Raw genomic sequence first — 25,523 nt, 5'->3', positions numbered from 1 at the left:
TAACTGAATTTGAATTTCCATACAACTAGAGCTCGACACAAATCGCAACTAAAATATTAATCATCTAGGAAATGCATCAATCAGCATTTTCTAACATTATAAAAAAGAATAAAAATTAATAATCTAAACAAATGTAAATTAAGCTGTATAATTACTTAAATGAATATGTATAGATATAGACTATCCTCCTAGTTAGCAAAAAGGAGCACCAAATTTGGTGGAAAGGCTATATTTAGTTGCAAATCAACATGTTTTAATGGTTACCAACCAATGTGAATCAATCTGTTTACAAAAATAACTTAAAAGTTCAAATGCAAAACACAGTTAAAATCTATTTAAATGAAGATTTTCTGCTTACTGATTTAAATAGCTTTCTTTTAAATCAATCCACTCTGATATTGTGGCTGGGGGATGATCTTTGCAGAGCCCTGGTTTCATCTCCTGTGGATCCACTGGCTACATGCACTACATGGCACAGGATCATAGTAGCAACTGAGGAGTGCTACACTGGAAAAGACAATAACACTGCCGCAAGTTTTAGAGCCAGAGTCAACTGACTCAATCTCACGGGACTCACAAATGGAGCTAGAAATAGCAGTGTAGATATTCACGCTCTGGCTGGAACTCGGGCTCTGAACCTCAGCGAGGGGATAGGTTTCAGAGCCTGAGCAGGAATATCTGCACTGCTATTTTTAGTCCCATAGCATGAGACCCAAGAGCCCAGGTGAGCTGACCTGAGCTCTGAGACTTGCTGTTGCATTTTGGTTTTGTTTCTCTTTTTGCAGTGTTGATGCACCCTCACTGTACAGGTACCCAGGGCACTGCCTCTTAGCTGGGGGACAAGAAGGAGGATTACTTCTCCCAACCCTTGCATTGTCTCCTGCACAAGATCCATTTACTCAGGCTTTGAAGGAGGCTGTTCACGTATCTCACTGTATTATAGCACGAACATGTAATAGAATCTTGATAAGATGTGAGCTTTGAGTTCTTGGTAATTCACTAATGACACTTGAATAGGCATTCATTATTTAAAAATCAGTTCCTCTGGGAAATGTTCAGTTGAAAAGTATTAAAACTAATTAAGTAATAGCAGAATGAGGTTTCTTTTTTCTCAGCCCTGTAGGTCTGTTTGTTTTTAAATTTCACTTTCAAGAAAGAACATCCTTTGAAAGGGAAAGGCTTTTTGTTGCTTTTTCCCTCAGAGTTCAGCATAACTGCACTTTGTGTTACCTTTGCTCCAGCCTGTTAAAACATTACAGCAATGTCATTTCAAATTAGTTGTTGGAAAAACAGCTTATTATTTTGTGGTGCCATGGAACTAAAAAGGCTTTTTGTGGTCCGACAGGGGATATTAGACATGCATCTCAATAATCAGCAATACTGGAAAAGGAAATACAGAAAAAATATAAAAGTTCACTGGAATTTGGGTAAATTTGTAACTTTAATTTAACTGTGAATCTGTAACTTTTTTATCAATCCAGACAGTATATAGTGTGATAGACCCAGGCCAGCTGGGAACAGCAGAGTAGTAGAAGGAAGATATACTGGCCACTGGATAAGCAGTTTTCTGTTCCCTGAGTGACCAGAACAGGGGCTGCTCCAGGCTAATGAGAACACTTGACTCCAATTAACCTGCTAAGGGTCAAGTGAGACTGTTAAGCACCTGACTCTAATTAAGGCCTCTCTGATGCTATAAAAAGGTTTACTCCAGTCTGGCCAGAGAGAGCCAAGGGAGAGGAAGTGTGTGCGAGGAACTCGGAGCAAGAGGTAAACAAGAAGATGAGAGTGGGTAGGCATACTGCTGGACGACTAAGAAGTACAAGCGTTGTCAGACATAAGGAGGAAGGTTTGGTGGAGAGGACAAAGAAGGTGTTCAGAGGAGGCCATGGGGAAGTAGCCTAGGGAGTTGTAGCTGTCGTGCAACTGTACCAGGAGGCACTCCAGACAGCTGCAGTCCACAGGGCCCTGGTCTGGAACCCGGAGTAGAAGGCGGGCCTGGGTTCCCCCCAAACCTCCCAACTCCTGATCAAACACAGGAGAAATTGACCTGGACTGTGGCTTCTACCAGAGGGGAAGGTGTCTGGGCTGTTTCCTGACCCACAGGGTGAATCTGTGAGGAGCAAATCCACCAATAAGTGCAGGACCCACCAAGATAGAGGAGGAACTTTGTCACAGTAGGTAAACTCATATATAATAACTATTATGCATAATTTGTTTGCATGCCAAAGATGATACAGAGATTGCAAGGACTATAGAACTCATTCATAGTGGGACACGTCACATAGAAAACAAAGGAGCCTATGCTGTGTAATTCCATTCCTCCACATGTATAATTCCCATTCATAGTACTGTGATGGCAATGTTGGAAGGAGTAGGTATTGAACCATTTATAAAGGCCACATCCTGAGGTCTTTACTTTAGTATTAGTCAGACTAAACTTCCTTTTGACTTCAGTGGGATTTACACATGTTTAAAGTTAAGCATGCCCTTATATTTGCTTTGCTGAATTAGGGTCATATGCTGGAACTAGGAGGGCCCAGGGGCCATGCCCCTCCCCCACCTTTTTTTTTAAACAAAAAGAAACATATGCACTGTGGTGGAAAAAATGATCATACTGCTAATGGCCAAGAAGCACTATAAGATCGGATCAGATGCATTCCTAGAAATCCACTGCAATCCTAGGTAATCGCATTATCAAAATTGCATTGTTTATATTTTTTGCTTAATAGAGATTATATCCTTTCTAACTCTACAGCCTTTTGATGGTGTTTGTTAGGTTTTCTAAAAATATATTTTTGATTTGTTTTTTTATAAAACACTAGAAAGAAAACATTTTTTTTGGTAGTTCTCATATGGGGACATGTTTACCTCCCTTCAAAGCTGTTTGTTGTTGTTTATTTGTCTGATGCCTTTTTCCAAGGAGATTTACAATTTAAGGTTACAATTTTAAAGTTATTCTTCTGTATAAACAAGGATGATTTGGTTGTAATGTTACAGAATTGCATGTTACAGTTCAATAATGTTAATTAGTGCAGTATGAACAGTGGAATGTACATAGTAAAATGATAAATGCAAGTGAAGTACAATAAAAGAAGTGCAAAAATAAAATGAAGTCCTGATGTTTAGAATTAAAGTGGTCTTACTTTTTCATTTGTGCATACTATAATTATACCTTAAATGTTATAATATGGCTTTCTTTTGTATTCTGGTCACTTATGTTACAGTTGCAGTCTGCGAGATATTTAAATAGTATTTTAATTCCCCTGCCACTTTGACCATGGCCATCCTCCCTTCCCACTTCTACAAAGATTGCGATGCCTATGGTCAGGGTTTATGTAAAGCTCTCATGATTTGGGCTTAAATGAGGATATGTTAGCCTTAGACATGTGAGTGATGCTTACATGAATCATTTCCTCCTCCCCTCAGTGCAAGCATAGAATTTACTACAGTATCATGCAAGTCCTCAGTTTTCCTTCCCTATCCCATGAAACACTACACTGCAATAGGATTTTTGTTAGCTCTAAGTTTACTTTAGTTCTGTAATATTAATCTTCTGCTCTGTTTCTGTATTTTAAAATTGCCTCACTTTTTCTTTCTGTCGTAGTAATAAGCATTTAAGTTACCTTGGGCACACTTTGCGTAGGTTAGAACTGTATCAAACTATCTTCCCACAAATAGGGAGCATGCAAACTTTTGGAGCAGCAGACCCATCTTCCCTGAGAGGATCCATGATGGCAATAGTAACTTGAAGACACATGATAGAAAATTTAAATGCCTGAAGTTACTGGAAAACCTAAACAAAGAGATGTGCCTTATGCATTGCTCTAGATCTGGGTCCAAGATACATGTCTGTTTGGATCAAATTCCAGAGACAACTGAGAATTTGTTGCCTGTGATTCCTCATGAGATTTTTGAGTCACTTTTTTGAAGTGTTCCTTTATAGACTTGTTTCCATGGTGGGTGTTAGGAAGAGAGCAGACTCTGAGATTACTAGGACCTATACCATTTAGGGCTTGACTGATACAAAGCAGTGTGTTTCTTTTCCAGTCGTTTCCATTTACTGAAGTACACTGGTACAAAACTTTTCTTTCTTTCTTTCTTTCTTTCTTGGTACTCAGATGAGTATAGGATCAAACCAGTGGAAGAGGTCAAATACATGAAAAATGGGGGAGAAGATGATCAGAAAATAGCTGTCAGGAACCAGGAAAATTTGGTAAGGACTGAACTTATCACTTATTTAACAAAATTAACATGAACATGATTTTGCCTTTGTAATGAAATATGGAATGTGCAGTATGTTTATATTACAACTTACATGCTGCAAAAGGATTCTCTTGAAAATGCCATAACTATGTATAGCTTGCGTGAAAGGTGCAAATATTACCTTTTCCTGCTTGTCTTTATGAATTAGCCTGTACTTGATTTTGTGGAGAATGCTTCAGTAGAAGTAGTGTTTGTATTCAACTCCTTTGCAAATATAAATATATGCAGGTCATGATGAATGTATCTGTGTGCAAAGGAGTTCTTAAAAATACTGAAATTCATGGCTGATCTGAAGAAAAATATCTACTTTAGGAACACATCTATAATTTATTCTGTGCTTCCCTACTGTGAATTTTAAAATTTGCAAAATCAGATGCTCAGAATAAGTAACGTACCTATAACACGGGCTTGTCAACAATCAGTGTTCAGTAATTTGATTGGAGATGAGTTATTTTCTTGTTTATCATCAAATTAGTATTATCCTCAAGATTTACCCTTACATAAAACTCAAGATTTGTTCTCTTTTGTTGCTCATTGAGCATGTCTATTACACCTCTACCCCAATACAACGCTGTCCTCGGGAGCCAAATAATCTTACCACATTATAGGTGAAACTGGGTTATATCCAACTTGTTTTGATCCACTAGAGTATGCAGCCCCGCCCCCCCCCCAGAACACTGCTTTACCGCGTTATATTCAAATTCGTGTTCTTTCGGGTCGGGTTATATCAGGGTAGAGGTGTATTTGTTCCCTTGTGACAGAGTCAGGCCAAATGGCTACAGGAGAGTATTAGAAGGCAGATATATTAGTCTCAGATTAAATAGATCCCTTTTCCCTGAGTAAGGTAACAGGGGCAGTTCTAGAACAAGGACGAACTTTCTGGAACCAACTAAGGCAGGCAGGCTCATTAGGATACCTGGAGCCAATTAAGATGAAACTGCTAGAATCAATTTGGACAGGCTGGCTAATCGGGGCACCTGAGTTTAAAAAGGATCTCACTTCAGTTTGTAACGTGCATGCAAGGAGCTGGGAGCAAGAGGCACTAGAAGCGGAGAGTGAGAAGACATATTGCTGGAAGACTAAGGAGTACAAGCATTATCAGACACCAGGAGAAAGGTCTTGTGGTGAGGATAAAGAAGGTGTTAGGAGGAGGCAATGGGGAAGTAGCCCAGGGAGTTGTAGCTGTTGCGCAACTGTACCAGGAGACACTCTAGACAGCTGCAGTCCACAGGGCCCAGGGCTGGAACCTGGAATAGAAGACAGGCATGGGTTCCCCCCAAACCTCCCAACTCTTGATCAAACACAGGAGGAATTGACCTGGACTGTGGCTTCTACCAGAGGGGGAGGTCTCTAGGCTGTTTTCTGACCCACATGGTGAATCTCTGAGGCGAGCAAATCCACCAATAAGCGCAGGACCCTCCAAGGTAGAGGAGGAACTTTGTCACACACTGTAAGTTGGGAGAATTTCTATCTGAGATCATCATTACTGTTATTACTTCTGAGGGCTTGTCTACCTGGGGGAAAAGTGCAGAGTAGCTGGTACAACGTAGTTAGTGCACATTAACTACTCTGCACCAGCTCCTTATGTGGACATTTACTCTGCAGTGAAAGTGCCTTTGTGCGCTCTAGCTGAATACACTTCCAAAGTGTATTCAGGTAAAGCACACAAGGCACTCTTAGTGCAGACAAAGAGGAAGTTAGTGTGGAGTAGGTAATTTGCTGTAATTTAAATTCACACTCTTGCTAACTCTACACTGAGTTCCCTATGCAGGCGAGTTCTAATTATGTTACTGTTTATCCATAGGGGAGAAAAACAGGTTAGATGAATCATGTCGGGCTTGACTTTCATGTGGAAGTTTCTTTTTCTTTTTAAGCTCGAAATAGAGGGGTCTGTAGGATTGATATAGTTACCACTTTCAAAGACATTTTAAAATGCTGTATTTTGTCTGTGTAACATTTCAGATTTCTGGGCCTATTTCTTCTACTGAGCTTTTTTCATACAGTTTTTTCCCTTCGGTTATACTGAAGGGAAGATCGTCTGTTAACTTCAATGGAGCTATGACCATTAACGCCAGCTGGGAAATCTGCCTGTCAGAGTAACTATAGATGACTCTTGGGAATGTCACTATTTTAATATTTTTTCATCACTGATGCTCCAGGCAATCCCACCTACTGTACATTTCTCTCCTAGGTGTGTATTCTGGAGATTGCAGTACAAAACTCAGTACATTACTGTAGGTAAATAGCCCAGTTTACCACCTTATGTGCTGTTCCAGCCTGACATTTCAGATTGTGGTTGAAGGCCACTGAACGGCACAGAATATGATTTTCCTCAGTCTCTACTCTAGATATGATATATGATTTCCAGTTTGCAGTTTTGCGTTGATGATGCTCCATTGGACAGCACAAATTTAGCTTTCAGCAGGATGTTTTTAGTGTGCCTAAGAAACATTGCTGAGGACATCACTTTTTCTAGCAGTATCTGCAGTGTCTTCAGCGTTATCACAAATGTAAGCATGTTTGTTTTTGCTTAACTACTTTTAAGAAATGCTGCTGCAAAAATTATCAGTAATTTTGGAGTCAGAGATGCTGCACTGGTGAGTGCAATGGAAGAGAAATTGAGAGCTGCTACTAATTTTCTGATAAATGGAAAGATGCAGATCAGTGTGGTTGTAGATTGGCTGCCAGCCTTAAGTGATACAGCATAATTTAGAGAAGAATAAGATTCCATTTAAAAGACAACCAGGACAACTTCAGAAGGCTTGAGTCACTTTTAGAAGTCTAGGTGACATTTAGAAACGGGATTGATAATCTTGTGCTTTATTAGTGCCTGCTTTCTTGTTGTAAGATTTAATTCTTGTATTGGTTATATTTATTAAAAGAGACATTTCTGTAGAAAAGTTGAATTTTATGTATATAATGTATTGACAGGTTGTTTTTGAGCAGGGATCGCAGTTTCCTTGGGAAAAAAGTTTTTAATATGAGGACTGGGTATAATGATAGCACTCCCTAATCTATAGAAATCTAGAAGAACAAAGTGAAACCCTTTAATCATAGAGGATGTTTATACTTGATACAGGTTTTTTAAAAGATAAAAAACATATCTTAGACATCCAGACAGTTAGTTTTTCACTTTCTTCTCATCTTAGTTCCATTATAAGGATACAGCATCTTTGTCTGTAAATGAATACAGTTTGTTAATCTTACGAATTGACAAATCACTGACATTTTAGATTTTTAAAGCTGAAGATTCGCTCTAGTAAACTTGTTAAATTCACAATTTAGAAGATAGGTTAAGTCATGTATCACGAAGGCTTTAGTTTTCCTAACGGTTGTAAAGTTGACAATCATTAGTTATTTAATCTTGACCCTTCATCATGCACTTCTAGGCAACCGAAGTTTTAGGCTATGGCTACACTATGCAGCTTTGCATGCCATTAAAAGCCACAGGGTGCAGCTACTGTTTGTCAGCAGGAGACAGCTCTCCTGCTGACAAAAAAAAAACTTCCACCTCCCATTAGTGGCAGCAGCTTTGTTTGCAGAAAAGTGCTCTTTTTTTTTTTTTTCCTAAACACTCTTGAATGACAAAAGTTTTGCCGACTAAGTACCTGTGTAAACATATCCTTAGGAACAAGAAAAAGCTCTGGGAGAATCTCAAAGCCCACATCCCAAACCTTTTTCTTAATCTCACATTTCTGCCTTGTCACTATGCTCCCCAAACTCCACGTCCCGTGGAAAAGGAGTTAAGATGAGGTGTGTAGCTTGGATTCAGTTGTATTCTGCTTCAATCACTTTCTAGGGTAACTGACTCTGTGTTACCTTTGCCTGAAGTAGTTCTGCTTGAATTTCCTATTTACTCTTAGTTACCTGTAAAGGTGGCTGGTGCAGGTGAATGCTTACTGCAATTTATTCAGTCCTCCTCCACGCCACTGTTATGCTATGGCAAAACAAAAAATATAGTGCCATCTTTTCAATGTTCAGGTGCAATTGTGTGCATACATTTGTGTGAGCATAATGTATGCAAACACTCATCCCTCTTGGTACCTAAAATGGCTATTTGTGCGTGCAAATACATGATTTGCACATACACACAAATGAGCAGTGCAAGGCTGTTGCACCTAATTTACAAACTCTGGCCCATAATTCCAGTCACCTGTCATTAAATGAATTAGTCTTTTATTAAATCAATTAATTATCTTCACGGGACTAAGGTTTTTATGCCATACCAGCTGTAACCCCAAATGGAAATAGTTTTTATCAGTTGCTACTTTTAGATTGCTTCTCAATAGATTTAGCTAATGGATCTAACTAGAAGCAAAAGCCAGTGGTGCGTAGTCAGCATGTGTAATGTACCAGTTTATTTGTACTTAAAAAAGGCATGGCTAAATAATAAAACTGGGACTAGCTAATATTTTTAAAAGCCAAACAAAGTCTTCGTTGAAGACATCTCTAGTACATGTGGGTCTTACTGGAATAAATAACACAAGTTTGCCAGCTTTAAAGACCCATTAATCTTTTCTTTGGAACTCATTGTTTAGCTTGACAGCATCATATTAGGTATACAAAAGTACCATCATAACAGACTAATTAACATTCATAACAGGACTAATTTAATTGTCCTCATGAGTATGTAAATGGAGTGCTAATGCCATTTATTGTGAAATTACACTACTGGATAAGGTAAAATGCCTTAAAATACCTTAAAGGTAAAGTACCTTCTATTCATGTAGCTTGGCATTCTTTTTCCAAAATGTAATGAGCTATACTGGTTTTAATTTGAAACAGTTTGCTACGGTACAGATTCTTCTTTCTATAATCATCTTATGTTTTCAAACATTTAACTTAATAATTCTTGGGGGGGAGGGTTACTTCTTAGATTTTTTTGCAATTTCTACTTGTCAAAATCTCTACTTGCTATATATATATAGATAAATAGTCTATAAGGGCTATATGCTTGGATTTGCACGCATTATCAACTAAACCTACCAAGCAGTTTGACACAACCACGCATCTTGATTTGAGATAAGCTAAGTACTGGAATAGCAGGGAAGTTACGAGTCAGGGCTAAGACAAATTTACAGAGGAGTTTGTAGACAATTGAATGAGAATCACTTATATACCTGATTGTTGCCAATATCTCACTCAGTTTCATGGGGGAGGGGGGAAATCACTTATTTTTCTTTCAAGATGTGTTAATTTCCACAGCAGTTACTTGAGAATGTAATTTGTACCACCCATACCTATGCGGTTACTTTTAGGTTATGTTTTGAACTCAAACCAGATTCAAGTCTCAGTTGGATCCATGCAAACATTTACTTAATTGATACTTAGTATTTCAGAACTTCAGTTTTCACTTTTCTGTAGCTGATCATTGTCATCATCATAATCAGTTATATGCTTTTTTAAAAAATAACTAATAGCTAGCAAATAAATCATAGAATCAAAAGGTTGGAAGGGACCTCATGAGGTCATATAGTCCAACCCCCTGCTAAAGGCAGGACCACTTTCCCTAAATAATCCCAGCCAGGGTGCGGTCTAGCCGGACTTTAAATAGCTCTAAAGATGGAGATTCTACCACCTCCCTAGGTAACCCATTCCAATACTTCACCACTCTCCTAGTCAGAAAGTTTTTTCTAATATCCAGCCTCGACTTCCGCAACTGCAACTTCAAACCATTGCTCCTTGTTCTGTCCTCCGTCACCACTGAGAACAGCCTAGCTCCCTCCTCCTTGGAGCATCCCTTCAAGTAGTTGAAGGTTGCTATCAAATCCCCCCTTAGTCTTCTCTTCTGCAGGCTAAATAAGCCCAGTTCCTTCAGTCTCTCTTCATAAGTCATGTGCTCTAGTCCTCTAATCATTTTTGTTGCCCTCCGCTGGACTCTCTCCAATTGTTCCACGTCCTTTTTGTAGTGTGGCGCCCAAAACTGAACACAATATTCCAGATGCGGCCTCACTAGTGCCGAATAGAGGGGAATAATCACATCCCTCGATCTGCTGGCAACACTCCTACTAATACAGCCCGGTATGCTATTAGCCTTTTTGGCTACAAGAGCACACTGTAGGCTCATGTTCAACGTTCCATCTACCGTAACCCCAAGATCCTTTTCTTCAGCACTGCTACTTAGCCAAACAGTGATTGTATCAAGTTAAAAACCCAGTAGCAAATGATACTTCAGAGGTTTATTTGGTACCTTTAATAATATAATATTAAATATCTATATATTTATAATTATAAATATTTAAATATATGCATATTTTGTATTATATATATCAGTATAATTGTTTATATAGATTACAAAAATACTGATATTTACATTTCTGTATTATGAAATAATTTTTTAAAATACCATTTTTAAAAAGATTACTAAATTATCTACAATGGATGTCATTTAAAACAGTAAATAAGTTACAGTGCCGCTCATGGTAGTGAAGTTTATTGTGGCATTTGTGGTATTTTCCATTCTAAATATGGGGAAGACTGCAAATGCATCCGCAAATTCAGAAACCATAGTGCAGTAAAAGTTGTCTGTTCGGGTTTTTTAATAATGTCCATTGTCTGAAGCTTCCCTTGATTGCTATTTTTAGGTATGCATTGAATGGCTATTTATGTTGAATGTATTGCTCTATAGTTTTCATAGTTTCATGCACTCATACAGTGCATTGGTGATGTACAGTGCTGTACAAACGTTGGTATTGTATAAATGCTAAATGGAATTATACTAAGAGTTCAGCATGTGTGTTCTTACATAATTTTTTTAAACTTCACAACAATACTGTTACAGAAGAGCTTATTGCAAGATATAATAGAGTGCACACACACAAACACAGGATGTATTATGGTACCCAGGAACTTCCACTTCAAAATCACAATCCTCTACCACTTGAACTAAAGAAAACTCTTTGGCCTTCTCCACCTAGAAGAATTTGGCATGCTTTACCGTATCAACCCCATAGCATGCTTGTTATTCATCATGGGGGGGCCCAATAACAGTCTTCAACTATTTTAAGGGCTGTTATAAACAGGTGTGCGATCAATTATTCTCTTTGCCCACTGAAGGTAGGACAAGAAACAGTGGGCTTAATCTTCCTCAAAGGAGATTTAGACTAGGAAAAACTTTCTAATTCTTAAGGGTAGTTAAGCTCTGGAATAGGCTTCCAAGGGAGGTCGTGGAATCCCCATCATTGGAGGTTTTAAATAACATGTTAGACAAAAACCTAGACCATCCCTGACAGGTGAACTTGGTCCTGCCTTAGTGCATGGGACTGAGATAGATGACCCCTCAATGTCTGTTCCAGTCTTACATTTCTGTGATCTTCTGAAGGTGGCTGCATGCAGATCTTGGCTGCTGTCAGCTCTGCCTGTTCCTGACTCTCACCATCTCTGATTTCCAGTTTTAAACCTCAGTTCATCAAAGCACATGGTTACCCGTCATTGATTTTATTGGGACTTAAGCACATGCTTCAGTGCTTGCTTGAATTGATTCCTAAAGGAGGACACAAAAGCTTAATAAAAATAAAACTAATAAAATGAATTTAAAAAACACTTTTGCTTTGTTCCTCAGCAGTAACAAAAAGGGACAAAATCAGTGCAGACATATAGACACCCACAGAAGCATTCAAACACTCACTAATGTACATGCTTTACTGGTGGGCTGCCACAGCTGTCCACCCACTGCCTCATCAGCTCTACTGTACTCCTGAGATCTAAAAAAGAGAAGAGAACAGAGTCATTAGCTAACAGACGCATAGCAAAATGAATTCTGTCTTCCCCCCCAAGTAAAGCCACATGCCTCTCCCATGTGCTCAAGCACCAATTTGTCCCTGCTGCACAAACCTGCATCTCCTGGGGGCTCCAGTGCAGTGGGTAGAAGACAAAGGAAGGAGAGAACTCACTGAGCTACACAGAGCAGCTTGGAGGGATGTCCTTCCTCTGGACTGCTCCTATCTTGGGCTTGTAGAAAGAAACCACAAAACAGAAGAATCCTTCATTCAGCTACAAAATGAGAAAAGAAGAAAAACAGGAATGAACATTTAAAATTAAAAAATAGAAGAAATGAATTAAAATAATCAATCTTTGTACCTCCTCAAAAACCCTAAGGTGACAGGGCTTGTCCTACTGTATGTACTAGGCCTCCATGCCTCAGGGCTTGTCTACACCAGTGGTTCTCAAACTTGGGCTGCTGCTTGTTCAGGGAAAGCCCCTGGTGGGCCGGGCGGGTTTGTTTACCTGTTGCGTGAGCATGTTCGGCGATTGCGGCTCCCACTGGCCACAGTTCGCCGTCCCAGGCCAATAGGGGCTGCGGGAAGGGCGGCCAGCATGTCCCTCGACCCATGCCGCTTCCTGCAGCCCCCATTGGCCTGGAGTGGCGAACTGCGACCAGTGGGAACTGTAATTGGCCAAACCTGTGCATGCGGTAGGTAAACAAACTGGCCCGGCCTGCCAGGGGCTTCCCCTGAGCAAACAGCTGTCCAAGTTTGAGAACCCCTGCTCTATATTACCTGCAGGATCAGGGGGCAGCAATCGATCCAGTGGGAGTTGATTTATCACGTCTAGTATAGATGTGATAAATTGACTGCTGAGTGCTCTCCCGTCAACTTCGGTACTCCACCAGAATGAAAAGCGCAAGCGGAGTCGACGGGAGAGTGTCAGCTGTTGACTTACTGCAATGAAGATACCATGGTAAGTAAATCAGGATGTTGACTTCAGCTACTCTATTAATGTAGCTGAAGTTGCGTATCTTAGATCGACCCTGTGAAGTAGTGTAGACAAGCCCTTAGAGTCAGTCTGGCAGTAGCCACAGTGAGAACTGCTTACTCTCCATCCATGAGATTTGCGAGTGCCAGGTCAGAGCGTCTTCAAGGCAAAACCATTTAAAGTATTTGGGAACAGCCTGAACATATCCTAGACATAATGCACATGGACCTGGGAGCCGGGCTGAGCAATGTGAGATAGGTGTAGGAATCCACAGGCCTTGCAACATTTAGAGCAGTGGTACTCAACCAGGAGTACACGTGAGATGTCTTCCAGGAGGTACATCAACTTATCTAGATATTTGCCTAGTTTTACATCAGGCTACATAAAAAAGCATCAGTGAAGTCAGTACAAACTAAAATTTCATACAGACGATGACTTGTTCGTATTGCTCTAGTCTGTACACTGACATGTAAGTACAATATTTATATTTCAATTGATTATTTTTGTAATTATATGGTAAAAATGAGAAAAGCATTTTTCAGTAATAATGTGCTGTGACACTTTTGTGTTTTTATGTCTGATTTTGTAAGCAAGTAATTTTTAAACGAGGTGAAACTTGGGGGTACACAAGGCAAATCAGTCTTCTGAAAGGGGTATAGTAGTTTGGAAAGGTTCAGAGCCACTGATTTAGAGGGGGTGCTCTGTGTAGCCATGAGTGCACTGTATGCACTTGAAATGCGAAATCCGCAGTGAACATATCACACCATTACAGCGTATACCAGTACAGTCACATCAGTGCAAGTGACCATGATGCAGTTCACTAGTGTAGACATATTCTGTTAGTAATAGGGCTTGGATCCTCTGTAAGCAACCATTAGAGGGCACTGTGTACAAGTGCATGCATTTGAGGATGGGGACCATTCAGTGCAGCAAAGGAGGGTGTGTGTGTGTGAGAGTGAGAGAGAGAGAGAGATGTGTATAAGGTGACCAGACAGCAAGTGTGAAAAATCGGGACGGGGTAGGGGATAATAGGTGCCTACATAAGACAAAGCTCCAAATATCGGGACTGTCCCTATAAAATTGGGACATCTGGTCACCCTAGGTCTGTGTATACATGTATACACACAATATACATATATGTACACTAGATGGTATGTGACATAATCATGCTGAACTCCTCACCATCAAGGAAAGCTCATCCACAAGTGTCTGGGGCTCATAGGAGTTAAAATCCAAAAATAGGGTGCCATTTTGTAATGATTCAGTTGCTGCATAGTGTTCTCATTATCAGCAGGACTGCCATTCGTGACCTATGCGCGGAAGGGGACAGATTTCTCCACCATCCTCTGAGATCTTGTTTGTTTTGTTGGTTTGTTTTTAAATCACCTGCTTGGTGAAAAAAAGAAAAGGACAGAAGCACCTTAAATGAACTTTGCCATTGACTTCTATGGGATTAGGCCAAAGATGTGCTTTTTGGAATTGCATAAGAACATAAGAATGTCCAAACTGGGTCAGGCCAATGGTTCGTCTAGCCTGGTAACCTGTCTTCCGACAGTGGCCAGTGCCCAGTGCCAGGTGCTTCAAAGGGAAAGAACAGAACAGGTAATCATCAAGTGATCCTGTTGCCCATAGTACAGCAGATATATTTGCTTGTATTCTTTATTGGTACACAGGCTGGGTTGGTGTTCTTCATTCCCTCCCGTCCCCCTCCCCACCCTTTGCATGTTTGGCTTTGAGTTTTCCTCAGGAGATGAAAAACCATGTATCAGATTTTTAGCTCAGTTTGTCTTATTTGGGGTTTAGACACCACTTACAGATGTATTAGATACACCAGCAGCGTAGACATTAAAATTAAATAGCAGTACAATATATCAGATGCTATAAACTATTATGTTAAGCTTGTGTCTCTGAAAGGAAAGAAATGCACTTGGAGTGAAGTAGAAATGCAGGGAAAGGACACTGTTATGAATGTGTCTATTTTAAATACATCATGCTATTTCTTATTTCCTTATTTAAATAATCTATTTTATTTTAGAACTGCTATGATGCTCTTTAAAAGATGATTTCCCCTAATGAGCTTATGTCAGTTTAACTCATTTCAGTTATGGGTCACTGCATATTACTTAAAGATCAAAGCAAATTATTATATTAAGTATTACTGTTCTTTTTTTCCTCCCAATTCCTATAAAACAGGTTTAGGTAAGGGAGATTGATGTGTTCTCTTTAGTGACTAGCATTTGAAGCAAAATACATTCATGATATAACTGGATATTTTAACAGGGCAGAAAATTATATATGGATATGAGAACAAATGCATGTTTATGACTTGATATCTTGATTTAAAACTAGTATTGATTTAAATCTTCACACTTTATTATGAAAAACCTTGCATTGTATAAAATACTATTGATTTGTTCACAGCTTAGAATGGTAGTTTTTGTTGTGATCTCAGTGCACACTCATTTTTAAAGTAGGAAGTATTAAAAATAAAATATTTCTCTATAGCCTTGAAAATGCATTTTTATGGGGACATCTAGTAGCCACATGCAGTTATAGGTCGCTAGCATTTGTTAGAAAATCCTATTATTCTGGGGTTTTGAAGTAATTAAGACCATCGAATACGTTTTGGTCAAACTCGTGTATCTAGGTGTATATCTATGATTTTTGTGCCATTATTTTCTGCTACTTATATACTTTATTTAACTTTGTATCTGGTAAAATAATTTAAAATAAACAGTTGGGAGTATTTTAATAATTGCTATACGTTTAGCCCTTGCAGCATTTTAGGTCATTCCATTTCAGATTAACCTTTTATTTAAGAAAAGAACAACTAATTTTCCAGTAAAGCTTTTACCACTTTTTGTTTATATACTTTGCTGTTATGAAACACAGTAAATGTTTCTGAAGTGCTCAGTTTCTTTAAATGCAAATACTGTGTGTGTCCAAACTGTCACTTTGATTAGGCAGCTTCTCTAGAGAAAGTTACTGCTGTCATGGGAAATTTGCATTCACCTAAGTCTCGTGTAAGGTTTTAGAAAAGGCGCATTTTCAGGGACAATGTAACAGTTTTTCTGTTTAGACCCTGAATGAAGAGACATCTAGTTTACTTCAGGAAGCTGATCACTTACATGTGAGGTAGATTTTTAACTGTTTTTTTCTTTGTTGCAATGACCATTCTGTGTTTGTATCCACCCAGTTTTCACTCTGGAAAAGCTGATGCCTTGGAGAGAGAGGACAAAAATTCATTTGTGAAACAGGAAAATAAACTTCATTTACTGTCAATAATGGACAATAAAATATACGATACTATGTACCATTTTTTAATTTCTAATGATTCCTAATCCTTGCCTCCCAGTGCCCTTGACTCTGGGTGTTTTTGATATGATGGACTAGATACTCTGATGGTGTAAACTAGCATAGTTCCATTGAAGTCCACTTGAGGATCTGGCCCAATAACTCTTTCTGTGTCAGTCACTGATCTAAATTCAGGTATGATAAATCGCACCAAAAATTCATTGGTAATTTCTGCAGAGAAAATCCAGTTTTTTCTAGAAATCCTACCCTGAGAATAAATTGATGAGTTTAAACATTGTAGCTCTGGCTAAAAATGTGTCAGATCACTTCAGTATTCTGAATACAATACAATAGAGTCTCAGAGTTACAACACCTTGGGAATGGAGATTGTTCATAACTCTGAAATGTTCGTAACTCTGAAAAAAATGTTGTTCTTTCAGAAATTTACAACTGAACATTGATTGAATACAGCTTTGAAACTTTACAATACAGAAGAAAAATGCTTTTAACCATCTTAATTTAAATGAAACAAGCATAGAATCAGCTTCCTTACCTTGTCAAATCTTTTTTTAAACTTTCCCTTTATTTCTGTAGTAGTTTAGGTTTGACACTGTACTGTACTGTATTTGCTCTTTTTCTTTTTCTTTTTTTTTTGGTCTCTGCCACTGCCTGATTATTTACTTCTGGTTCCAAATAAGGTGGTTGGTTGACTGGTCAGTTTGTAACTCTGAAATGTATTTATAAAATGTCAAAATGTGAAACCTAAATGGATTGTCACTTCAAAACTGAAAAATGGAAATGGGAGTACTAAGTTAGAACTACCAAAGAGCAAGTTCTTAATGTCATACCTGATGAGCACAATCTAGTGGATAAACTCCATCTATAATCACGGGATATTTTTCTTTCTTAAAAAGTGAAAATATTATGGCATATATTCAGGAAGAAGTAATAATATCAGAACAAACAGCTACATGTAAAAGTCCAGGTGCCCCTACTTCGTAGGCACAAATTCTACGTACATACAAGTTGGAGCTGCATGTTTGTGTATACTCTGTGCATGCGTGTGCAATCTGTTTTAATGTGTGCGTGATGGATTTACGCATCTAACTGGTATGCATTAAAGTGCACATATATTTTTTGTGTGCGGTCATTAGAAAATTTGGGTTATCCTGTTAAGGCTGATAGACCACAAAATTTACTGGTCTCAGTAGCTGTTGGCCCTATTACTTCAGGCCTTTATTCAATAAGGTACTTAAGCTGTGACTAGCTATAAGGACATGAGTAATCCCCATTTACTTCAGTGGGATTAACCATGTATTTGTTAGACACGTGTTTATATACCTACTGAATCAGGGCCTGAAATATTACACATATGTAAGCATTACACTTATGTATGTTTATGTATATGCCTTTAAAAATTGATTTTTGCTGGGGGAGGGGGAATACATTCCTCCTGCTCTTTACCACAAGCTTAGTATGCAGTGTATATTCTAATGTTGCAACTCTAGGCATTCACAAATCAAGAATCAGGCCCCAAAATCATGAACTTAAAAATATATTATTTGAGGCTCCTGTTATGTGCATTCTGATGTTGGAGCCCTATATGTTCTTGTTTTCAAGCTTTCCTCCACAATCAGAAGAGCTAAAATCTTACAAAAACAAACAAAAACCTGAGTGTCTTACATAATAACATGGTTCCAGGAGTTGGAACTTTAATAAAAACAACCAGTAGTGCAAGACTTGCAATACAATCATGAGGATTGGTAGCGCATTATGTCTTCATTTCCTGTCGCAGCATGCATCCACTACCTTTTCTGTGAGTCATGTGATAAGCATTTGATAGTTAATTCTGCTGGAACAGGAGGCGAGGCAAGAACAGGGAAGAATGAATACATGCAGAAATGCCTAAAACAATGTGAAGTCACCATTAAAAGAAGAGAGCTGCAACTGCAGTCTCTGAAATTACAGTAAGGGTATGTCTGCACTACGGGATTATACTGATTTTACAGAAATCGGTTTTTTAAAACATTGTATAAAGTCGAGTGCACGCGGCCACACTAAGCACATTAATTCGGCAATGTGCATCCATGTACCAAGGCTGGTGTCGATTTCCAGAGCGTTGCACTGTGGGTAGCTATCCCAGAGCTATCACATTGTTCCTGCAGTCTCCCCCACCCCTTGGAATTGTGGGTTGAGATCTCAGTGCGTGATGGGGCAAAAAACATTTCGTGGGTGGTTCTGGGTACAGCCTCACTTCTCTCTCCGTGAAAGCAGCAGACAACCATTTCACGCCTTTTTTCCTGGGTGAACTGTGCAAACGCCATAGCACAGCAAGCATGGACCCTGCTCAGCTCAAGACAGCAATCATGGACGTTGTAAATGCCTTGTGCATTCTCGTGCAGTCTATGCTGAACCAGGACCTGCAAAACCAGGCAAGGAGGAGGTGGCTACGGCAGCGCAGTGACGAGAGTGATGAGGATATGGACACAGAATTCTCTCAAGCCGTGGGCCCCTGCGCTTTGGAGATCCTGCTGGTAATGGGGCAGGTTCTAGCCACTGAACGCCGATTTTGGGCCCGGGAATCAAGCACAGACTGGTGAGACTGCATAGTTTTGCAGGTTTGGGATGATTCACAGTGGCTGTGAAACTTTCGCATGCATAAGGGCACTTTCATGGAACTTTTTTACTTGCTTTCCCCTGCCCTGAAATGCCAGAATACCAAGATGAGAGCAGCCCTCACAGTTAAGAAGCGAGTGGCAATAGCCCTCTGGAAGCTTGCAATGCCAGACATCTACCGGTCAGTGGGGAATTGGTTTGGAATGGGAAAATCTACTGTAGGGACTGCTGTGATGCAAGTAGCCAAAGCAATCATTCAGCTGCTGCTAACAAGAAGAGGGTGTACAGAGCTGAAACGGGAATGTTAAGGTCATTGTTGGATGGCTTTGCTGCAATGGGATTCCCTACTGTGGGGGCGACAGATGGAACCCATATCCATATCAATTGGCCCCGCACCAGGAGCACCCAGTACGTAAAACGCAAGGGGTACTTTTCACAATGGTTCTGCAAGCACTGGGATCAAAGGATCGTCTTCAAACACCACCAGTGGGATTGCCAGAAAGGGTTATGACGCTCGCATCTTCAAGGAACACACTCTGTTTAAACAGTTAGCAGCAAGGGAAATACTTCCAGACAGAATAATCCACGTTGAGGAGGATGTTGAAGCCGTAGCTTATCCTGGGAGACCCGCCTACCCCTTAATGCATGCTCGATGAACAAGTACACAGGCAAGCCATGGACAGCTGGTAGGCAGAGCTGTTCAACCAATAAGGCCTGGCAAGTGCAGGATGGTGGATCAGTAAGTGTGCATTGACCATTTAAGGCGCGCTGGCGACATTACTGACTTCTGCTCCGACTCAGCCAAACCAATGTCCCCTTTGTTATTGCTGCTTGCGTAGTGCTCCATAATCTCTGTGAGAGTAAGGGGAGACCCTTTAGTGGGATGGAGCTGAAAGGCAATCACCTGGCTGCTGATACGCGCAGCCAACACCAGGATTGATTAGAAGAGCAACCAGGAAACGATAGCACATCAGCAGAAGCTTTGAAAAACGAGTTTCATCACGGGACCAGGTACGGTCTGACTGCTGTGTTTGTTTCCCGCCTTGATGAACCCCCCTTCGATTGACTCATTCCCTGTAGCAACCCACTCCCCTTCGATTACAGCTTGCTTAAGGAAATAAAGTCACTAAAGTTAAGAACTCATGGTATTCTTTATTTAAAAAGTCATTATAAAAAGAGGGAGAGAACTGAACAGAGTATCCTGAGGTGGGTTAGGGAGGAAGATAGGGAGGAGAGGAAAGCCACTAAAAAATTTCAAGGTAATGAAAGCCTGTTTGGTTGGGCTTCAGGGGGGGTGACGTCGACGTGGGTGCAGGAGCCTCCCACAGTTCTTACACGTCGCTCGAGAGGATAATGGAACATGGTCGAGGGTGTGGGTGGTTACACAGGGCTACAGGCGGCCCTCTGTGATCCTGCTGCTCTTCCTGAAGCTCCACCAGACATGAGAGGATGTCAGTTTGATCACGCAGGCAGCCCAGAGTTCATCCCGCCACCGCCCACCCTCGACTTATCCTACTGCCACCTCTCATCTCGAGTGTCCTCCTCTCCTCACGTTGGGCCCATCACTGTCTCCACCGTTCATGGCATCTTCGCCTGTAATTTGATACCACGTCCTCACTCATTCAGTGAGCTCTTCATTGCGGGTCACTTCCATGGTTTCCGACAACGAATAAGGCTGCGCCTGCCAGAATTTCTGCAAAGGCTTTTGGAGTATCTCCCAGGAGAGCTTCATGGAGATGTCTTTGGGGATTTCCGCTCCATCCCCAGACATGTCAAGACTTTTCCAATAACTGTACTGTGCTGTGAATGCATCCAAGTCCTCAGGGCATCAATCATAAAAAACGCTTCTTAAACATGTTTTATTTACAAAGGTACAACTCACCAGAGGTCCTTCCATGGCTTCATTGTGTGGTAATGTGCACTTGGGAGGGCTGGAGAGGTAATTCCCATTAGGGTGAGAAAAAGCTCTGGCTGTGTGGGGAAACAGAGTGCTCGCGTGCTCTCTGCAAGCTCGTCGTCCTCTCTCCTCCTCATCTTCCCGCGTCCGCAGAATCCTCAGCCATGGCTGAGATACCACCCCCACCTGGAATCCACGACAGGGGTGGGTAGTGGTGGCGGACTCCCCAAGAATTGCATGCAGCTAGCATGGAAGCGGCATGTTTTTGGCCCTACCTGGACCTTCCGTTTGCTTCTTCTTTGTTTCTGGTAAGCTTGTCTGAGCTCCTAATTTCACATGGCACTATACTGAGTCTCCCTGGTGTGGCCTCTCTGTATCAGGCTGGAAATTTTTTCAAATGTTTTTCATTTCGTTTTGCGAACGAGTTCTGTTAGCACGGAATCCTCTCTCTATACAGCGATCAGATCAGTAGCCTCCCATGCATCTAACGGAGCTCTTTTTCGATTCTCAGGAGACTGCATTGTTACCTGTGCTGATGAGCTCTGCGTGGTCACCTGTGCTGGTGAGCTCTCCATGCTGGCCAAACAGGAAATGCAATTCAAAAGTTCGCGGGGCTTTTCCTGTCTACCTGGCCAGTGCATCCGAGTTCAGATGGCTTTCCAGAGTGGTCACAGTGGTGCACTGTGGGATACCGTCCGGAGGCCAATACCATCGAATTGCGGCCACACTAACTCTAATCTGACATGGCAATACCGATTTGAGCGCTACTTGCCTCGTCGGGGAGGAGTACAGAAATCGGTTTTAAGAGCCCTTTATATCAATATAAAGGGCTTCGTTGTGCGGACGGGTGCATGTGTTAAATTGGTTTAACTCTGCTAAATTCGATATAAACGCGTAGTGTAGACCAGGCTTAAGTGTTAGCAGCTGTCCCTGTTACTAGCGTGGAACTCCTTGAATAGCAGCACAACTGCTGCTAGCTCTGTCAGGCTTCTATCTCTTGATCATCTCCCCTTCCCCCTGTGCAGTAAGCCCCATTTGACCCCATCCTCTCTTATGTAGCTGCAAGATGAGGCGTCTCCTAAATCCTTGATCCTTCGTACCTCATGACATGGAGAGAAACCCACTTCTTTCGTAGCAAGCTTGGGGATAGCAAAGACACCTCACTTGTCCCCTAAATAATGTTTATTATCTAAAATATATTTGTGTGTCACTGTGTAGGAGGTGAGGAGTTGTCTTCTACATGCATGAAGTTTTTAATGTTGCAAAGCTCCCTTCAGTTCACATGGAGAACCATAAGATTCTTGGTGTGCTTTGTTTCAGTCACTGCTCTCTTTGCTCCTGCCCCAGTTCAGCACTTGAAACACAGGCTTAAGTCCATCCTTATTCATGACAGCGTTTATGCACAGACTGCTGCACTGGGCAGCCCAGCATGGGGAGGAAGTGACCAGACCTCTGTGGAAAAAGAAGTGGTTCAGGACTATTTAAAAAAGCTGGACAAGCACAAGTCCATGGGGTCGGATGTGCTGCATCTGAGGGTGCTAAAGAAGTTGGCGGATGTGATTGCGGAGCCATTATCCATTATCTTTGAAAACTCATGGTGACCGGGAAGGTCCCGGATAACTGGAAAAAGGCTAATGTAGTGCCCATCGTTAAAAAAGGGAAGGAGGAGGATCCGGGGAACTACAGGCCAATCAGCCTCACCTCAGTCCCTGGAAAAATCATGGAGCAGGTCCTCCAGGAATCAATTCTGAAGCACTTTGAGGAGAGGAAAGTGATCAGGAACAGTCAACATGGATTCACCAAGGGCACGTCATACCTGACTAACCTAATAGCCTTCTGTGATGAGATAACTGACTCTGTGGATGAGGGGAAAGCAGTGGACATGTTATATCCTTGACTTTAGCAAGCTTTGATATAGTCTCCCACAGTATTTCTTGCTGGCAAGTTAAAGTATATACGGGCTGGATGAATGGACTATAAGGGGATAGAAAGCTGGTTAGATCGTTGGGCTCAATGGTAGCAATCAATGGCTCCATGCTAGTTGGCAGTCGGGTATCAGCGGAGTGCCCCAAGGATCAGTCCTGGGCCGGTTTTGTTCAATATCTTCATTAATAATGTGGAGAATGGTGTAGACTGCACCCTCAGCAAGTTTGCAGATGACACTAAACTGGGGGAGTGGTAGATATGCTGAAGGGTAGGGATAGAATACAGAGGGATCTAGACAAATTAGAGGATTGGCCAAAAGAAATCTGATGAGGTTCAAACAGGACAAGTGCAGAGTCCTGCACTTAGGGCGGAAGATTCCATGCGCTGCTACAGATTAGGGACCAAATGGCTAGGTGGCAATTCAGCAGAAAAAAAGACCTAGGAGTTACAGTGGATGACAAGCTGGATATGAGTCAACAGTATGCCCCTTTGGTTGCCAAGAAGGCTAACAGCTTTTGGCTGTAATGAGTAGGGGCATTGCCAGCAGATCGAGAGACGTGATCGTTCCCTCTATTTGACATTGGTGAGGCCTCATCTGGAGTACTGTGTCCAGTTTCAGCCCCACACTACACAAGAAGAAATGTGGAAAAATTGGAAAGAGTCAGAGGAGGGCAACAAAATGATTAGGGGGCTGGAGCATAGACTTAAAAGGAGAGGCTGATGGAACTGGAATTGTTTAGTCTGCAGAGAGAAGAATGAGGAGGGATTTGTTAGCCTTTCAACTACCTGAAAGGGGGTTCCAAAGAGGATGGATCTAGACTGTTCTCAGTGGTAGCAGATGACAGAACAAGGAGTAATGGTTTCAAGTTGCAGTGGGGGAGGTTTAGGTTGGATATTAGGAAAAACTTTTTCACTAGGAGGGTGGTGAAGCACTGAATGGGTTACCTAGGGAGGTGATGGAATCTCCATCCTTAGAGGTTTTTAAGGCCCAACTTGACAAAGTCCTGGCTGGGATGATTTAGTTGGGGATTGGTCCTGCTTTGAGCAGGGGGTTGGACTAGATGACCTCCTGAGGGCCCTTTCAACCCTGATGTTCTATGATACTATGACATGCAATTCCTTTTGACTTTAGTAGGACTTCAGCTTGTGCTTAAAGTTTAGCACAGGCTTAAATGCTGTACTAAATAGGGCTGCTTTCCTGATTCAGGGGCTGAGTAGCCTTAGCCTTTCCTTGACCTCTGTGCAATTTGTAAACTATGCAGAGACAGACACACACAGTCTGACTGAGAATTCCTTTCTTGTGCTTTAGGAGCTCTACAGCTGAGGCAGTTACAGAAGAATGTATATATTATATTGATGAGAAATGGTATATCATCAGGTCAGTAAATATTGTACCCTAATGTACATGCATGTGGGGGCAGTTAAAGTTGCAAGGGCAACTGTCCTTCACTCCTGTGTCTTGAGTGCTTAACGGTGATTCCATAATCATCTGTTGATGTGGTTTTTGTATGGAATAGAATACAATGCGGCACCTGGGGTATGAAGTTTGTCAGGTTGCTGACAGAAAGGATAAGCCATCTTATAGTTCACAACTGTTGAATTTACTAATGCTGAGAGGATTTTCTTTCTTGCTCTCAGGCGAATTCTTCCTGTACAAAGTTCAGTCTTTTGGACTTCTCAGTGCACCTTCGTTGTAACTTGGGGAGGGCATTGTCCTCTTTCAGTTGCAAAATTGTTTTCCTTCTGAGTTTATATGACCAGTGTTTTCAAAGTTAAACTAAAAGAGATCGCCTTTTCAGAGTCAGTAAAATCAACAGCTGGTTGGATGTAAACTTTCTTCTTAATGGTCCTGTAAATGAAAATATTTCTTTGTTTTGTGTAACAGGTCTGCATTAAAGTTATTCGCATAGAAACCTGATGACTTCCTGTAGAGGCTCGGAAGTGTCAATTTTAAAGAGACTTTTTTTATATAGAGAGGGTCCAGTATATAGAGATGTGTTGGTGTACTTAACAATATTTACAGAAGCAAATATTATATGTGCAGTGGGTTTCACAGTCTGATTCCATGCTGTGTGAAAAAGTATTTCCTTTTATTGGTTTTGAATTTGCTACTTTTCAATATCATTGAATGTCCCCTTATTCTTGTGTTATGAGACAGGAAGAACAGATACTCCTGATCTACTTTCTCTAGACCATTTATTTTATTTACTTCTGTACTGTCTCCTTTCTAAGGTAAACAATCCCAGCCTTGTTGATATGCCTTCATATGAAAACTTTTTCCATTCCCCATATTGTTCTCATTCCCTTTCTCTGAACCCTCTCCAGTCATTATATATATATATGTATGTATGTGCGACTGGATAGCATAGTGGTTAAGAGCACCGCCCTTTGATACGGGAGACCACCCTTTGATACGAGAGACCGGGGTTCAAATCCCTATTGGTACCCAACTTTTCAGTAGCGGTCCTTGGGCAAAAGACCCCCTAACACTTCACCTCCTACCTCAAATATGAGAGTGACACGAACTAGGAGAGTCATGCCAGCTCGGACGTCGCCCGGATTAACAAGGTCCGCGCCAGGTGTTGAGGAACCAGGACAATCTGAGGATAAGTGGGCTACTGGAACAAACCATTCATGGACGAGACAAGAGAACCTGGAATTGATGGAATGCTACTACAACAGTAGACCTAATGAGAGGGGATATATGAAACGTATGAGGGGACTATGGATGGACAGAAGACCTACATCCACACTTACTGAGAAACAGCTAGTTACCCAACGCTTCAACATAGTAAAGAGGAAGCTGCTCTCACAGCTTGAGATAGACCAACTC

At 41.0% G+C, this 25,523-nt stretch overlaps 1 protein-coding gene across 3 annotated transcripts in view; it reads left to right on the top strand.

The window, feature by feature from the left end:
* LOC116826626 (uncharacterized protein C1orf21) overlaps positions 1-25,523 on the top strand; it is a 240,529-nt gene that overhangs the window by 139,765 nt on the left and 75,241 nt on the right. For all 3 annotated transcript variants that reach the window (XM_075067878.1, XM_075067876.1, XM_075067877.1), the window contains exon 3: positions 4,119-4,213. In XM_075067878.1, the coding sequence (XP_074923979.1) occupies positions 4,119-4,213 (95 nt within the window). The remainder of the gene's footprint in view (positions 1-4,118; positions 4,214-25,523) is intronic.

The sequence above is a fragment of the Chelonoidis abingdonii genome, chromosome 7 (assembly GCF_003597395.2).
Source record: "Chelonoidis abingdonii isolate Lonesome George chromosome 7, CheloAbing_2.0, whole genome shotgun sequence".
Classification (NCBI taxonomy): domain Eukaryota; kingdom Metazoa; phylum Chordata; order Testudines; family Testudinidae; genus Chelonoidis; species Chelonoidis abingdonii.
Note: the sequence above shows the minus strand (reverse complement) of the source record. Positions and strands in the feature narration are given on the sequence as shown.